Source organism: Rhinoderma darwinii, chromosome 8, assembly GCF_050947455.1.
Source record: "Rhinoderma darwinii isolate aRhiDar2 chromosome 8, aRhiDar2.hap1, whole genome shotgun sequence".
NCBI lineage: Eukaryota > Metazoa > Chordata > Amphibia > Anura > Rhinodermatidae > Rhinoderma > Rhinoderma darwinii.
The window spans coordinates 52,778,899-52,797,854 of NC_134694.1; the positions used below are offsets into that span (position 1 = coordinate 52,778,899).

The 18,956-nt window shown below is 42.7% G+C and overlaps 1 protein-coding gene across 6 annotated transcripts in view; it reads right to left on the reverse strand.

The window, feature by feature from the left end:
- OPHN1 (oligophrenin 1) overlaps positions 1–18,956 on the reverse strand; it is a 268,324-nt gene that overhangs the window by 154,000 nt on the left and 95,368 nt on the right. For all 6 annotated transcript variants that reach the window (XM_075835642.1, XM_075835641.1, XM_075835640.1 and 3 more), the window contains 2 exons: positions 14,781–14,876; positions 7,857–7,918 (listed from right to left, as the gene is read on the reverse strand). In XM_075835642.1, coding sequence (XP_075691757.1) covers positions 7,857–7,918; positions 14,781–14,876 — 158 coding nt within the window. The remainder of the gene's footprint in view (positions 1–7,856; positions 7,919–14,780; positions 14,877–18,956) is intronic.

Sequence of the window (18,956 nt, forward strand, 5' to 3'; positions counted from 1 at the left end):
GCAGTCATGGGTCTGCGAGCACTGGCCCCAGTGCCCTTCTCAGGAGACACCAGCACTCACTTCCGCTTACCTCGACCGGGTCCCGTAGGGTGCGCGTGCACGCCCGTGCCCGCTCTTAAAGGGGCAGCGCGAGCACTGGAGTTTAATATAAAATTAGCACATGAGTCCCTGGACTATATGAAGGGCCGAGCCCCTTCCTCCCATGCCGGAGCGTTGTTGTCGTACCCAAAGTTGGTCTATGCAAATGGTCTCCTAGTGTTTTCCAGTTCCCAGTGTTCCTCGTACCTGTATCCCGTGCTATCCTGGGCAAGTGCCGTGCTGAGCTGTAGTCGTGCTGTGCTGCATTCCACGCCTGTCCTGCTACACCACGCCTGACGTCTGCCTATTCCCAGCCAAGCCTGCCTTGCTACTGTCTGAGCTGCCACAGGTACACTATATGAACTAGATAGACTGTGACCTGCGCCCTGTTGGCCAGCTGCCATACCATCAAGGTGCTATGGCTCAGTGGGTCCACGAACCTAACGTGACACTCAGGAACAAGGACACAGCACGGGATACATGTAGCAGGGCACGGGTAACAACAGGAACAGGATAACACTAAGGGACCATTTGCAAGACTGACATGGGATTAACTAACAACACTCAGGCAATGAGTGAAAGGGCAGAACCCTTTTTATAGTCCAGGGTTATCATGGGCTAATTACAGATTTTACATGTGTATGTACTGGCCCTTTAAGGGCGGGCACGAGCGTGTGCGCGCACTCTACGGGGACACAGAGGACGGGCGCGGAAGTGAGCGCTGGCGTCTCCTGGGAAGGAGATGAGAGCCAGCGCTCACAGATCCATGGCTGCGGGGGCTAGTGGGGTAAGTAATCCCGACGGTCCATGGCCATGGACGCTACAACTATCATCCATTTACAGGTAAAATCCTCAATATTATCAGGGGGACATTGGTAACTCCTTGGGAAACCTTATCCCAGTCGAGAAGATTGGCAATGCCATACTCCCATGTAACAGACGCCCAAAAAACCTACAGGACAATCTAATTAAAGATATGTCTTTGCATATCAGTACCAAGCCAGATGTTTCTGCACACCCCTAAGAAGGGCACTTCTCCATGTCGACATTGCATGCAATTTTCACATGTTCTAAAAGGAGATAAGGTCAGACATCCTCAGACGGGCCAAGGTTTCCCGATTCACGAGTTCTTCTCCTTTGACAGCAACTCGGTCGTATATTTGATTAAATGTCCTTGTGGCCTAGTGTATGTGGGACAGGATCTCATAACACTAGTCCTCTATCACGATCTGTGGGTATGTGGACCCACTGGGCCGTACCGGTATTGCAGCTGGCCAAACAGGGTATAAAGTCAATGTCTATAGTTCGGATAAAGGTACCTGTGACAATACAGACAGTAGTGATAGTTAAGGCTCGGATGGAACTCTGGCAGCAGGCAGACAACAGGTGCGGAGAAACACAGCGGGTGTAGTAGGCGACACAACACGACTCCAACGCAGTATAGCACATGAACACGGTAGCACAGGAAACATGATACAGGTAGCAGGAACAGGAACTGGAAAACCCTCAAGGAACCATTTGCAAGACAGACACGGGGGGATACAAACACGCTCAGGCATTGTAGGGAGAGGCAGAACCCTTCTTATAGTCCAGGGTGATCTGGGAGCAATCAGCTCAATCTAACACATGTGTGCGCTCTGGGTCCTTAAGGCTGGATTGAGCTCGCGAGCGCACCCTAGTGGTCACTGCGGAACAGGACGGCCGTATGTGCAGATATCTCTGGAGAGAAGGGCGTCAACAGGATGGGAGGAGTTTGTGGTCAGCCACCACGGATGTTACATCCACAATCCGTTGTAAAAATCTCCTGTTACCAGCTCATTTTCATCAACAGAGACATACACTAGCGCAGCTTTTCTTTGAAGTCCTAGAACACGTCCCAGCACCACACAGGGGTGGAGATAGGATCAAAAGACTTAAAACTACGAAGGTCTTTTTGGATTCATCGACTACAATCATTAGAACCACAAGGATTGAACAGAGAATATGAAATTTCGAGAATATGAAATATGCTCAAATTGCTTTTCATATTGTGGACCGTATATCGTATCACATTCCGTGTACTTATGGGAGGGTATATATAAATATAGATTTTGGATCTTTGAATGAGATTTCCTTAGCATGAACTTCAAATTAACATACAACTTTATCTTTCTAGATGTGCTAATACTGGGTTTACGCCTATTTTGAAAGTGCACATGGACCTAGCTGCGTAAGAAAAGAGAAAAAAAAAATTACCTCCGAGTCTTATATACTGACCATGCTACCAGTGGTATAAGTATTAATACAACATGAACTGTGTATCCTACTAGTATAAGTTTAAAATGTAATTTCCATATCCCAACATGCCTAGCTATGCTTCCACTTGGGACTTATAGGCTATTGATCCCATCACCAATCTTATCTCCAGTCTTATCACCAATCTTATCTACAACTTTGACGGACATGATCTTTATCCTATCAGAGGATACGCTGCAATCTCATCCTGCTCCAAACGTATGACGTGTCATAACTGGACTGATGCAATCAACGTCACGACAGCTACTAGTAGTCACATGACATGGTAAACACGAGTGCATACCTGGACCGCGCCATTACCTAACAGAGACCGAGGTTGCAAGCTCCGCATATACCTATCCACGGATGTAATCCGGTAAGCAGCAATTACATCCAGAACCTGACCAGGACTGGTTATTGCCCCTTTTAGGGCCGGCTCAGACTAGACTGACTATATTGCTCTCTCACCACATATAGTAACAGACTGCCACCACTAGTAAATCTTGACTTGCTAAAGGGGATGCTTGTTTTGGTTATACAGTGCCCACCAAAAGTTCCGGAACACCCTAATAACTTTTGAACGGCTCGACATAGAGGGTTAAAATTTGGTGGGATTTAATGGGGTCATAAAATCTACCCGTTAACGCCCCCAAAAAAAAAAAACACCCCCACCCCCTTGGGGGCGGTGGGGTGGGTTGAGGCAGCAAAATCTTAAATGGCACGGGGGGGGGGGGGTCAAGTTGGGGTTCCTTTGAAAGCTCTTTTCAATACGAAAATGATGCTGCAATTTTTTGAGATAGGATTTTTTGTCGCTGAGATATTTAACGTTAAAGTTATCATCTTCATTATCGGCTACTGCCGGTGTTAGCATTATACAAAATGTACCGCGCGGGTAAAATCCTAAATGTGTGTGGGCGCGCGTGCGTGCTTGGGAATGTCACATCAAGGTGATTTTAAATTACGTATTATTACAAATCGGACTCTGTGATACAAAATGGACCTGGTCTACGATTGTAACATGATTTCATGTGTACACATTTCGCTTGTTGTGCTCCACTCGAGACAGATGTATGAGGATCATCATGTACAGTGAGCAGAACATCTAAAGCTTTTTCATCATTACTAGCATGTTTGGGTCTTCCGGATCTTGGTGCGTCTTTAACCCGTTAGTGACCGACAATACGCCTTTTCACGTCAGTCACTAACGGACTTTATTCTGATGCATATGCCTTTTTACGGCACTGCATCAGGATAAAGTAAACAGAGCAGGGAGCCGTCAAATCTCCCTGCTCTCAGCTGCCAGGGGCAGCTGAGGGTTGGGGACGTCCCTGCTCTGCCGTGTGAGATCGATATAAGTATCGATCTCACCCGTTTAACCCCTCAGATGCGGTGCACAATAGCGTGCACCGCATCTGAGTGGTTTTGGAGAGAGGGAGCTCCCTCTCTCTCCCATCGACATCCGGCGATACGATCGCCGAGTGTCTGTGTCTCCAATGGCAGCAGGGGGCCTAATAAAGGCCCCCAGGTCAGCCTGGAGCGAATGCCTGCTAGATCATGCCGGATGCATGACCTAGCAGATGCCGGTCCGTTTTAAATATAGAGACACAAAAACAAATAATTTTGAAAAAAATGCGGTTTTACTGTGTAAAAGTAGTAAAACATACAAAAACCATACAAATTTGGTATCGTTGCAATCGTAACAACCCGCTGAATAAAGTTATTGTTTTATTTATATCACACGGTAAACGGCGTAGATTTAAGACGCGAAAAAGAGAGTGGCAAAATCTCAGGTTTTTTTCTATTCCTGCCCAAAAAAAAGTTAATCAATAAATAATATGTACCTCTAAATGGTGCTATTAAAAAATACAACTTGTCCCGCAAAAAACAAGACCTTATACAGCTATGTCGACGCAAAAATAAAAAGGTCATAGCTCTGGGAATGCGACGATGGAAAAACTTAAAAAATGGCTTGGTCATTAAGGTTTAAAATAGGCTGGTCATTAAGGGGTTAATTGAACCGGTTATTTGGAAACGATGAACAGTTCTTTTAACAGTTGACAATGAAATTGTACCACGGATAAGATAAGTGGCATTGAATAAAGCCGCTACTTCTCCATAGGATCTTATTTTTTCTTTGCCATACCCCCTCATCATCAATAAAGTGATCCTTTCCGTTTCGGTCAAATGCACTTTGTGATATGTCAATAGAAATGTACAAAAATGAAAATTAGTCTCTGAATTAGCGCTCTCTGAAATTCACAAGCGACTACCGAAATGCGTACACATGAAATCATGTTACAATCATAGACAAGGTCCATTTTGTATCGCAGAGGCTCACACACACGCACACACACACACTTTTAGGATTTTAACCGCGCGGTACATTTTGGATAATGTTAACACCGGCAGTAGCCGATAATGAAGATGGTAACTTTAAACGTTAAATATCTCAGCGAAAAAAAATCCTCTCAAAAAATTGCGGCATCGTTTTCGTATTGAAAAGAGCTATCAAAGGAGCCCCCCACTCGACCCTCCGTGTCATTTAAGATTTTGCTGCCTCCACCCACCCCACTGCCCCAAAGGGGGTGGGGGTGTTTTTTGTTTTTTTTGCGTTAATGGGTAGATTTTATGACCCCATTAAATCCCACCAAATTTCAACCCTCTACCTCGAGCCGTTTAAAAGTTATGAGGGTGTTCTGAAAATTTTGGTGGGCACTGTATATAACTTTGCACATATATGGTGGGAACATTGGTCTTTGTATAGTGGTTTTTATTCAGTAACAATATGGGGGTATTATTCAGTTACTATGTGGTTATGGTGTGTCGGTATAATTCATTAACTGTTTGGGGGTATTATTCAGTCACTATGTGGTTATGGTGTGGCAGTATTATTCAGTAACAGTAAGGGTATGTGCACACGAGAAGTGCCTTTTACGTCTGAAATGACACGGTTTTCAGGAGAAAACAGCTGCCTCGTTTCAGACGTAAAAGCTCCTTCTCGCATTATGCAAGGCGTCTGACGCTCGTAAATCTTGAGCTGCTCTTCATTGACTTCAATGAAGAACGGCTCAAATTACGTAGCAAAGAAGTGTCCTGCACTTCTTTGCCGAGGCAGTCAATTTACGCGTCGTCGTTTGACAGCTGTCAAACGACGACGCGTAAATTACAGGTCGTCTGCACAGTACGTTGGCAAACCAATTCAAATGAATGGGCAGATGTTTGCCGACGTATTGTAGCCCTATTTTCAGACGTAAAACGAGGCATAATACGCCTCGTTTACGTCTGAATATAGGTTGTGTGAACCCAGCCTAAGGGGGTATTATTCAGCAACTATATGGGGGTATTATTCAGACACTATGTGGCAGTATTATTCAGTAACATTGTGGGGGTATTATTCAGTCACTATGTGGTTATGGTGTGGCAGTATTATTCAGTAACAGTGTGGGGGTATTATTCAGTCACTGTGGTTATGGTGTGGCAGTATTATTCAGTAACAGTGTGGGGGTATTATTCAGTCACTATGTGGTTATGGTGTGGCAGTATTATTCAGTAACAGTGTGGGGGTATTATTCAGTCACTGTGGTTATGGTGTGGCAGTATTATTCAGTAACAGTGTGGGGGTATTATTCAGTCACTATGTGGTTATGGTGTGGCAGTATTATTCAGTAACAGTAAGGGGGTATTATTCAGCAACTGTATGGGCGTATTATTCAGACACTATGTGGCAGTAGTATTCAGTAACAGTGTGGGGGTATTATTCAGTCACTATGTGGTTATGGTGTGGCAGTATTATTCAGTAACAGTGTGGGGGTATTATTCAGTCACTATGTGGTTATGGTGTGGCAGTATTATTCAGTAACAGTAAGGGGGTATTATTCAGCAACTGTATGGGGGTATTATTCAGACACTATGTGGCAGTATTATTTGGATCTTATAATGTATTATTATTGGTCTTATAATAGTGAGTTGTTTTCAGTAACAGTACGCAGGTAATATTTCATCTATAGTGGTATGATTTAATAACTGTATATAGATAATTTTTTTTGTTGAGAGGGGGGACATATGCTTTGGGGCTTGCAACACTCCTGGACACGCAAGAAATCAGCGATGCAGTTCTCTGCACACCGCCTTCTGAACTGACTGCATTATTGATACAGTAATTCAGCATTTTGGGCCCCACTTTTAACATTGGCCAGGGCCACACTTTGTCTAAAACTGGACCTGCTCATAAGCCTACTCTGCTAATGTCTACTGTGTTATTATTTTATAATAGCAGCATATTAAGGTGACAAAGCTTCTGGCCATAGCCGTTATATAATCCAGGTCCGTTCCCATTGACATATAAATGTGTTTATTATTTCAATATGGTGTAGGTGATGAGTGGCTGTTAGACACCAATAGCGACGCTTATCCAAACGGGAAGCACTAGGATCAGAAATACGGTCAAATGCATGGACATTGGATTGTAATTATTTTATACTTCTATCCAGTTGACCTGAAAACTGTATTTAAGTTTTCGTTAAAGGGGGTTCCTAGTGAAGGATATTTTCTTACATAATCATACCTAAGGATATATGGACGTCAGAGGGGAGAGTCCTCCACTTGGGACCACTGCTACGTGCCAGAATAGCACAGAATGCTCTGGCAGACCTGGCGAATCCTTGCATTACACGGATGGCCATCCATTTGCTGGCCACTGCTTTCACTGGCGATAGCAACTGATCGCCAGGGGTGAGAGAAGCCGGACCCTTTTTGAAAAGGGCATTTGTCAAAAGAAATAGTCAGGTACAAGATTGTGTAAAAGACCTACCTTATTCGCATAAAGCTAGTTTGAAATGATCATATACCATTTTTTTAATCTTGAAAAAAAAGTTAAGTTTTTTTTTTTTACTCTTTTTCTTAGTCTCCCTAGGTGCATTGAACAAGTGATCGTTATTGAGAGTACAATACACTGCAATACCATGTATTGCAGTGTATTGTCATTTTTATCGGCTCCTATTAAGCCCGCCTCTTGCCCCCAAACTGCATTGACAACCATCAGCACCCCGCGATTTATACATATTGTAAAAAGAACAGGTTATGGTTTTTAGACAGGTTCTGATCATTGTGCTTTCAAGTTCCTAATATTTTTTTTCCATCAGTTGATTTTTTATTTTTTTTTAAAGTGTGGGAGGACATTATTGTAATACTAACAAAAACAAAAAAACTAAAATAATACTGTGCTTGTTTGCTATATGCTATCTTACATTGTGTTCTTTAGTTACTCCAAGCAGGCAGACTGCGCACTAATTTACAAAGAAGTCATATATGTCCACACTGATTTCTGCATTTAAAAAAAGATTGTGTACAGTACCTTGATAATTCATGCTGGTTTTAACTTCTCAAAGCGACAGTTATCATATATGTTCTCATGAATGCAAACGTATAATAGTGGTAAAAACGCTGCAAAACTACTGCAAACATTTATAATACTGACAGATTATTATAGGAAGAACAAGTCTTACCATCATCATCTTCTCATCCTCCACCTCCTGCAGAAGGTCAGCAAATTCTTTAAAGGACTCCGCTGAGATGGTAAATAAAGAGAACAGATCAATTAAGCAATCTCACTAAGATGACTACATGTACGTAGAAGATACAAAAATTCTGCTAACAGTACGAACTCTCTACCTGTACAGTCCATATATTATTCCCTGGTCATGCTCTGGTGGACTCAACATGTCCATGTTGTGTCCATAATATCGTCACCCATTTATTTCAATGGTCAGGTCACTGAAACTAAAAAGCTCTTGCACTTTCGGTAACTCTCATGGCGGGAGGTGAATTTTGAAATATTTGTAAAAAAAAAAAAATTCTTTAGTCTACACAAAAAAAAAAATTTTTTTTACTAGACACAGGTGACTTTCTTATTCTTTAAAATTGGAGCGGATATAAATTTAATTTTGTAGATCTTATTTAGGGAAATCAGTCAGAAACAGGGGGAAACATTTTTTACTAATTATTTCAAGTTCTGTCCTAACTGCCCCCATTTTTCATGGCTTCATTTTAGTTTTTACTTCCAAAAGCTGTACGTTTTTTTTACAACATAGCCGTATGAGAGCTTGTTTATTGTGGGAAGAGTTGTAGTTTTTAATGGCACCATTTAATGTACTGCGAAACTACCAAAAAAATCTTAGTGGGCTGGAATAGAAAAAACTGATTCTCCCTTTGTTTTTTGGGGTTTTATTTTTATGGTGTTCACCGTGCAGTAAAAAAAAGAAATGTGAACTTTATTCTGCAGGTTAATATATGTGTACATTGTGTAACATATGACATCACTACAGTGCTGAGAACAAAGACCCTATTTCTAGTCGAACATGCGTCTCTCCTCCTTAGCTTTAGACGCAGCATCTGTACATAGATGATAATCATTCAGGTACAGATATTATTTAGTGAATACGCAAAAGCAGATAGCTACGGTGCCCAGTGGGCCGCAGATGATAGCCTCAGGGCTACATGCAGCCCGCAGGGCCGCGTGTTTGAGACCCCTGTCTTAACTGAATCAAATTATCCCAACAGCTAACGGTACATGTCAAATAGGACTTTCCAATGTACATCTGACAATAAGGGAATGTCTTATCTCCACTTCTGCAGGGCATGTGTAGGAAGCTATTGTGGTTGAAGAGTTCAGTAAATGAACTCTAAAGGGGTAAGGATTGAAGTGAGGGGAATTGTGGCCTTAACAAACGCCTCAATTGTAAGAACCGATAAAACTTCTTTGAGACAAAACTTAAAAGGAAGAATGCCATTTCTTCTGTTACACATCTGCTCCAGGCAGTCTAAAAAGTTGGGGAAGATGATGGTAGTCCCTTGGAGTGATGTAGGACTGTATTGTGCAACTTATTTTGTGTTCTACATGTCAGACTTGTGCTTCTACCTCACAAAGACAAGAGCAGGGGGAGATAAAAGGTATGTTAAAAGCCAAACCCTCATAGGACCATTTTACGGCTTTGTATATGAAAAGGCGTTTAAGTGAATTTCAACATTATTTAATTTTTTTTAACCATTCTGTCCCTATAAATGAAGGGAGGTATTAGGAGCACATATTTAACCCATTCAGGACCTGTCCAGTTTTTGCCTTCAGGACCCAAAGAATTATTACATTTTTTTTGCTTTTATGAATGACAAGTGGTGCTTTGTTAGGGCACCATTTTGGGGTACACACATTTGCTCATAATTTTTAGGAATTTATAATATGTGGGGAAAAGTAGACCAAAAAAAAAAAATTTACACTAGTTTTACATTTTTTACACTGCTCACCAATGATCTCAAATAGTGATAAAAATTTATTGTACAATTCATTATGGTTATGGGGGATACCAAATATGCATGTTATTTGGGGTCTTGTATTTATCAATAATAAAAGTCCCTTTTCTCTTTCCGTTAACCTTACATTTATATTATTTCTGACTTTTTTTTCTCATCTCATAAAAGTTATTTTTTATAGGACATCCATAGGCTTATCATCCGTAAGCTTAACATCCATCGTGGGGAAAATGTTTGAGGGGCTATTGAGGGACTATATACAGGATTATGTGACAAAAAATAGTATTATAAGTGACAGCCAGCACGGTTTTACTAAGGATAGAAGTTGTCAAACTAACCTGATCTGTTTTTATGAAGAGGTAAGCAGAAGCCTAGACAGAGGGGCCGCTGTGGATTTAGTGTTTTTGGACTTTGCAAAGGCATTTGACACTGTCCCCCATAGACGCCTAATGGGTAAATTAAGAACTATAGGTTTAGAAAATATAGTTTGTAATTGGATTGAGAATTGGCTAAAGGACCGTATCCAGAGAGTTGTGGTCAATGATTCCTGCTCTGAATGGTCCCCGGTAATAAGTGGTGTACCCCAGGGTTCAGTGCTGGGACCACTATTATTCAATTTATTTATTAATGATATAGAGGATGGGATTAATAGCACTATTTCTATTTTTGAAGAGGACACCAAGCTATGTAATATAGTTCAGTCTATGGAAGATGTTCATGAATTGCAGGCAGATTTAAACAAACTAAGTGTTTGGGCGTCCACTTGGCAGATGAAGTTTAATGTAGATAAATGTAAAGTTCTGCATCTGGGTACCAACAACCTGCATGCATCATATGTCCTAGGGGGAGCTACACTGGGGGAGTCACTTGTTGAGAAGGATCTGGGTGTACTTGTAAATCATAAACTCAATAACAGCATGCAGTGTCAATCAGCTGCTTCAAAGGCCAGCAGGATATTGTTGTGTATTAAAAGAGGCATGGACTCACGGGACAGGGATGTAATATTGCCACTTTATAAAGCATTAGTGAGGCCTCATCTAGAATATGCAGTTCAGTTCTGGGCTCCAGTTCATAGAAAGGATGCCCTGGAGTTGGAAAAAATACAAAGAAGAGCAACGAAGCCAATTAGGGGCATGGAGAATTTAAGTTATGAGGAAAGATTAAAAGAATTAAACCTATTTAGCCTTGAAAAAAGACGACTAAGGGGTTACATGATTAACTTATATAAATATATTAATGGCACATACAAAAAATATGGTGAAATCCTGTTCCTTGTAAAACCCCCACAAAAAACAAGGGGGCACTCCCTCCGTCTGGAGAAAAAAAGGTTCAACCTGCAAAGGCGACAAGCCTTCTTTACCGTGAGTACTGTGAATCTATGGAATAGTCTACCGCAGGAGCTGGTCAGAGCAGGGACAGTAGATGGCTTTAAAAAAGGGTTAGATAATTTCCTAGAACAAAAAAGTATTAACTCCTATGTGTAGAAATTTTTCCTTCCCTTTTCCCGTCCCTTGGTTGAACTTGATGGACATGTGTCTTTTTTCAGCCGTACTAACTATGTAACTATGTAAGGGTGTGTTCACATATTAATTTCACCAGCATCAGTTTTTTGTGTCTCGTGATTACAACGGAGGCAAAAACAGATGCAAAAATATGTCAGTTGTCATCAGGCTTTTTCACAATTTTTTACTACAAAAGCATCAGTTGTCATCAGTTGTCATTAGTGGTCATCAGTTTTTACCACAATGGTCCACCAAAAAGGTAGACTAGGGTCTGAAAACGTGCCAATTTTATCAGAGTGGTGAATAGCTTGTGATAGATTGGATACATGATAGATTAGATACAAGTTGTGTACTTGTCATTTCACAAAACTTCTGACGTGATCCTGGCATGTCAGGGCTCTTCTTCTCTGCTCCGGCCTCGGCGCTGCACTGAAGTCTGACACACATATTGTAATGTCACGTGTGTCATATTCAGTACAGCGCCGAGAAGGAGAGCCCAGAAGGAAGCGGCTGTACACTCACCTCACCTCAGATTCTCTAAGCCGGCCTGTGAACCTGCAAAGGCGCCAAACACAAGCCCTAACTTCAGGGAGTAGCTTGTTTTTGGCCCCTTCACAGCTACCCAATCCCAACACGCATTACCTACCCTACCCAACCCACACCATGCGGAGATTGCTTTAGTTTCTATTCACACGACAGTGTCAGGTGTCGGCCGTTAAAAACGTCTTGGTCAGTTATTGCCGGCCGTTTTGCATCCGTTCCGGGTTTCCATTTTTACGGCTGATTGTGACCCGTTTTGCATCCGTTTTTCACTTTCCTTTTTAAAAACAGATGAATTTAAATTTGTAGATAATGCCACAGTGCCCCCTGTAAACAGTGGCACACAGCCCATTGTAAATAATGCCACACAGCCCCTTGTAAATAAAGCCACACAGCCCCTTGTAGAGCGTGCCATTGAGGAGCCCCTGACATCACAATCCATATATGGATAGTGACGTTAGTGGCTTCTCCAGGAGCAGAACCCCGGTCAGAGCGTCAGCAACGCTCTGGCCAGGGATTCCGGTCCAGGACATCTCCTGGCGTCACGGTCCATATATGGACAGGGACATCAGGGGTTCCCTCTAGTAGCGAAATAGGGCTTTTTTCTCCCACTCCGGGTGCTGCTGGAAAAAGGAATTGGCAGCAACTGGCGTTCATCCGGCCAACAGTGCATTACAAAAGGATGCGGCGCCGGATCTACCAGGGAGCAAAATGCTGCAGGTAACGTTTTTGGATCCGGCGCCTGCACAGGTCCGGCGCCGTACTGCGGCACAACTTATGTCCAATGTGCCAAAACCGATCCCAAAAAAAGCTATGGGAACGGTTCTAGCATCAGTTTCCCTTTGGCTTTTTTGCAACATGCCGGAGGGAAACTGACAGGGACAACTGGCATATGTGGACGGCCCCTAAGCAACTGGCTATACTAAAAGACAGCCCTAGGATCCTGTAATGGACCCTGGACTCTCTGCCTATACCTAGTTAAGGCAGAGATCATGTAACGCTCACAAAGGGGTACCCTGCCTGCGTTCATATTTCTCTGATCTCCGCACAGGTATGATTGGCAGCCACACTTCTGCTTCTGAGCACGTGGTCAGAGTTTATTTGCTTAAGCGCTGTCAGCACCATAATATTATGAACTTTACAGACAAAGGAGAACATGGACCTGCACAAACAAATTTACAATATTGGAGGTAGTTGAATAGTAAATACAATAGGTAGATCCGTGCTGGCTGGTTAATAAGTCTTTAGGAAAGTGTTAGGAAAATTATATATACATTTCCAATGTTGAAATAAAGTATATGTTTAACGTATACTTTTTTTTCATTGGATGGCTGTGACGGATGCCATCTGTCGCCCATAGACTCCTAAAACAAAAAATGTACACATTCAATGTATACGTTTGCTTTTTTTTAGTGGAGGACGTAAGATTGTATTGAATTGATATCATGACAAATTGTATAACTTAATGCAATTCAAGAAAAGGTAAGGGTGGACACATAAAAAACAAGCTGCCAAATATCATGTAGCCCCTTTGCGGGCCGCCAAAACACCTCTGACACGTTAAGGTAATGACAAAGTGATACGTGTCAAAGTAACATCCACCTGGATTTCACAGCAGAACATTGCTCAGAGCATCAATACTGCCTTCTTCCCATAGCGCCATCTCTTCCACAGTTATGTGACAGTTATGTGACACAGACAACTGGCCGTCCACATGATATACAAGAAACCATGATTCATCAGACCAGGTCATCTTCTTTCATTGCTCTATGGTCTAGTTCTGATGCTCCCATGCCCAGTGTATGTGCTTTTGGCAGTGGACAGAGTAAGCATGGGCGCCTTGACCAGTCTGCGGCTGCACAGCCCCAAACATAGCAAGCTGCAAGTGTGTTCGGACACCTTTCTATCATAGCCAGCAATTTGTGCTACAGTAGCTCTTGTAGGATCGGACCAGACGAGCTAGCCTTCGATTTCCAATGTTATTCACTTCACCTGTCAGTAGCTGTAATGTTATAGCTGGTATTCTTGTGTTTTAGTGCTTGACTGTGGAAGCTCAAAAGTAGAGGATGATGCACCTTTATCAGATCATGCAGACATCGCATTACCTCCAAACTCACAGGATACCATTTATCACCCATGCTTTCCTCCCTAGTGAAAGAGAGGGGTACTCTGCACTTTACCAGAGAATTTGTGATCTATTAACAAATGATTTTAAAGGGCTTAATGCCATCTGGTTATTTGGAACATTAGACTCCTGGGAATGTTCTGTAAGACCTGCTCACTCCCGAAAAAAAAAAGTAGCTTGTATTGTATGAGCTCAGTAAATAAGAGAAACCATGTGTTCCAAAATAAACCATAAGTAGAAAAGTCTTCAAGAATCTGTATATATCTTCCACACTTACTAGGGAAGACACCCACTTCATGCACCCAAGCATGGCCCCTTGTTGAGAGTGTGCAGCACTGCAGCTGAGTGTGAGTCACTGTTTTCTTTAGCAGTGTGGACATCAGTAATGTGCAGAAATACTGTTAAACTCCTCCATCATATGATGGACCCACAGACACATCGTCAATTCTCGTCTGAGCCTCGGGTATAAATGGAAACAAAATTTATAAAACTTCCCACGCAGATGCCCAGATATAGGTACAATAGGACATTTGAATTTAAGATTTACTTAGACCTTCTAATGCATTTTATAGCTGGCCATACACATTAGACAAAAGTCATCCCAACTCGACAAAATCGTCCATCTAACTAGTGTGTATGGAGGTCTCCCAACTCTCCCCCGATCAAAGATGTCGGGGTAACAAAGGATCATACATGTTGGATTTCAACATGCCTAATGTTTTGTTCTCCTCATTGAAATTATGTTAAATGGTGGAGTCAGAAGGAACAGTTGTCGGCCAAACATCTAAAGTGTACGGCCAGCTTATGTCTCATGAAACAGCACTTAAGAACAATTTTTAACTACTTTTTTTTTTTTTTTTATAGAGTACAAAAGGTATTAAAAGGAACACTTATCAGCCAATAAAATGACACATTGTTTTACCACACCCCAGAGAGAATATTGTTTTTATTCTTACCAATATTTATTTCATCATCCGTCATTGTGTCCCCAATGAAATCAAACTGGAAGCTCTGCAAAGTTTGGGCAAATTTTTGGATCGCACTGGAGTAGCCTGAAAAAAAACCCAAACATGGTTTGTTAGGATTGTTGTAGAAACATTACATACATTTTGTCAATAGGAACTGCAGAAATTAATCTTAATATTATTTATGTAGTGCATCGTAAAAATTACAACAGACTACGTAATACAGACAAATGACACACTTGTTTACAAGATACATTAGTTGGAGGCCCTGCCTATAAGAGTTTACAATCTATAAAGAATAGTGAATAGATACAAAAGGTCAACGCAGGGAGTAAGCGGTTTAATACATGTCAGACGGAGGCAATGCCGGAATACCAATTCCTATACACCTGTTGGAAGAGAGAGCCCTTGGAGGGTTGGAGAATCATATAAGGAGAGCAGTTGCCACCGATTCTATTCAGCCGTCAATTAGATCGGTTTCCAGGGGATTAGGCTGGCATGAACCCCACTAAATTTCACAGAATTGGTCACCTACCTTCTCATCAGACACCTAAATGGCAAGTCTGCCTAACCATGCAGGAATACATTCATATGACTGCATACGTAGGCACATTTGCCATAAAGGAGTCTGAGAATTTTACAAAATTTCGTCGTGGATTTATTTAGATTTACTGATTATTATTTTTAGGGTGAGTTCACACAGAGTTTTTTTAATAGTTTTTTGGCGCCGAAACCGTCCGCAAAGCTCGCCAAAAAACGTCTGAAAATGCCTCCCATTGATTTCAATAGGAGGCGGTTTTCTCCCGCAAGCGGTAAATTCAGATCGCGGGAGAAAGAAGGGACATGCCCTATCTTCTCACGGTTACGTCTCTGACCTCCCATTGACATCAATGGGAGGCAGAGAAAGCGTATTTCACTGCGTTTTATGCCCGCGGCCAACAATAGTCACAGGTGAAAAACGTCACGAAAATCGGCGTGCAGGCAGAGGAAAATCTGCCTCAAACTTCCAAACGGAATTTTGAGGCAGATTTTCCTCCTGCAAAAACCTCCGTGTGAACCCAGCCTTAGGCCCTGTTCACACAGTTTTTTTTTGACACTTGACGCAGAAAACACGTCGGAAAACGCGCCAAAAAACGACCCAAAATGACTCCCATTGATTTCAATGGGAGACTGAGGCGTTTTTTTTACCGCAAGTAAAAAGAAACGCCTTGCGGCAAAAAGAAGGGACATGACCCATCTTGATGCGGTTTCCGCATCCAAAACCGCATTGAAATCAATGGGGACACGTAAAAAAACACCTCGAACTAGTGAGGTGTTTTTTGACGAGTATATTGACGAGTGTTTTGGAGGAGTTTTTTGCAGGCGTCGTCTCCTGCTGCTAGCCCAGCCCAAAAAGGGGCTGTCATTTCCGGTCGGCTCGTGGAGGCAGCCATTAGCTGAAAAAGATCGTGGACAGAACTCCCCTGAGGGATATACAGAAAACAGAAGTCCTGCATCCAAATCAAATAAAAGTAAGTGCAATTGCTCCTATGTTCCATACATGTATGGAGCTGTCTTTTTTTTTTTTTTTTATGCAGTTCATGTATGTCATCTCTTTTTTTTTTTACATTTCAGGCACAGAAATGACGACAGAGGCGTACCACCGAATGGACATTGATGTCGGGAAATTGATTCAAGTAGTAAGTATACTATGTTTTTTTAATGTGGGCCTGTTCACATCAGTGTGGTTTCCGCTGAGGGGTTCCGTAGGTGCTTTCAGTCGGGAACCCCTCAACGGAAAGGCAAATGTGAAGTTCCGTTTGCATCACCATTCATTTCAATGATGACAGATCCGTTGCTAATGGTTTCTGTTTGTCCCCGTTGTGCAAAGGGTTCTGTCGTTTTGACGGAAGCAATACCGCAGTCAACTATTACATCAAAGACGACAAAACCCTGTCACAACGGTGGCAGATGGAAACTATTTTTAAGTAGGTTAGGCTTTGTTGACATCTGCGTTGGGGTCCCGTTCTGAAGTTCCATTGGAGGTTTCCGTCAGAATGGGACCCTCAGCAGACACAAACTGAAACCAGAGGTTTTTGTCTCCATCACAATAGATTTTAATGGTGACGGAGCCGCTGACCGTGGTTTACGTTTGTCTCTTCTGTGGACTAGATCCGTCTTTTTGCCGGAAGCAATAGCGTAGTATACAGTTATCCGGCCCTTATCCAGTGTGAACATATGTTTTTTCTGAATTTTATTCAACGTGTGGATGCCATTTTTTTAAATCTCATCCACTCTGCTTGTACTGTACGCTGCATATTTTCCGCTAGGAAATGCAGGACAATGTTTAGTAGAGTAATTTTAACTGACCTTTCTATTGTAATTTATTACAGGTACAGACACATCCTAATTTATGGCGCAGCTGGGTACGGTGACCGTAATGCTCGTGGAAATAGCTGGCTGAACATATGCAAGGCCCTGTACCCGGCTTGGAATAGCCTTTCTGCCTCTGAACAAAGGCGTATTGGTGAGTATGTCACTTTTTTCATTTCATTCATTTTAACTCTTTATCAACATGTTTATTTTTTAGTATTTTAAAAAGTAACTTAGTTTTGAATTTGCAGAGGAGGATGTGAAAAAAAGGTGGAAGAGCATGCGGGGCCGCTTCCTGAAGGTGTTGCGGAAGACCGAGAGGAGTGGGAGCTCTCCATCTAAAAGAGTCAAGGTCCCTCACCATGATGAGCTGCTGTTCATCTTGCCTAGCAGGGGACAACGGCCGTAAGTATTGATGCCTATGTTTGAATTTTAAAAAGGAGTTCTCTTATGTACTTAATGTATTTTTTTCCACAGAACTGAAGGCAACTATCAAGAGGCTAAGGGCCCTGCCACCCAAGATGAACAGCAGGAGATTGAGAGGGAACCCACTCCTTCTACTTCGACCCATTATGAAGTGGAGGGGGAAGAAGAACTGGCGGGATGCTTGGTGGCCACAGAAAGGTCACTGGGGGAGGAGACACCCGTCTCCTCACCAGTGCCACTCCAACATGATGGTGCCGCCCCTGTGGCCACCCAGGTCAGTGATCCTGCCCCCCCCCACCTGCACCTCTTCCACGCGGGGGCGTAGAAGGACCCCCCGGGTAACGGACAGGCAGACAAAATTTAGGCAATCCTGCCCCTTACCCCGCTCCTTATTTGCCCACTGCTGGAAAACACTTTGTTCAATCTTTTCTCCCATGCCCCCCTACCAGCAGTGGGCCACAGCCTACTGCCTCAACACCCTCCTCCCCCCCTCGTTACCATAACTTTTATTAATTGAGCTGTGGGTGGAGGTGGACACCTTGTTTTCCTGTAAGTTGTAAAGTATGGTGGGTGGTTAATAAGAGATATGTTGTAAAACTGTTAATGTTATGTTTTAATAAATGATGTATTTAACATTTATTTGCAGTGTGTGCGTGTGCGTATTTTTTACTGTTAGGGCCTGTTCACATTAGCATTGCCTTTCCGTTCCGGGGTTTCGTCGGAGGTTTACGTCTGGTGAAGCCCGCAACGCAATGTCAAAGTGAAACCACAGCTTCTGTTTCCATCACCTTTGATATCAATGGTGACGGAAACATTGCTAATGGTTTCCCTTCGTCACAATTCTGGCATGCTGCCGGTTTAACGACAGAATCAATAGCGCAGTCGAATGGTGACGAATGGAACACGGAAAGCCAATGCTGATGTAAACAGGACCTTAATTTTATTTGACTTAAGTCAGGGCCTGTTCACATCAGTGTTGGATTCCGTTCAGGGGTTCCGTGGGAGGTTTCCGTCGGGTGAACCCCTCAACGTAAAGTCAAACTGAAACCTTAGCGCTATTGATTCTATCAAAAAACAGAAACCGCACGCAACGGTGACAAACGGAAACCATTAGCAATGCTTCCGTCACCATTCATATCAATGGTGACGCAAATGGAAGAGGTTAACCGTTGACTTTCCATTGAGGGGTTCCACGACAGAAACCTCCGATGGAACCCCTGAATGCAAAGCCAACGCTGATGTCAACAGACCCTCAGGCTTTGTTCACATCTGCGCCAGGTGTCCGTTGCGACGCACTCTATCGAAACAGATCCGTGACTGACACAAACGGAAAGTACAGTTTTCCGTTTCCATCACCATTGGTGTCAATGGTGACGGATCGGGTGTCCA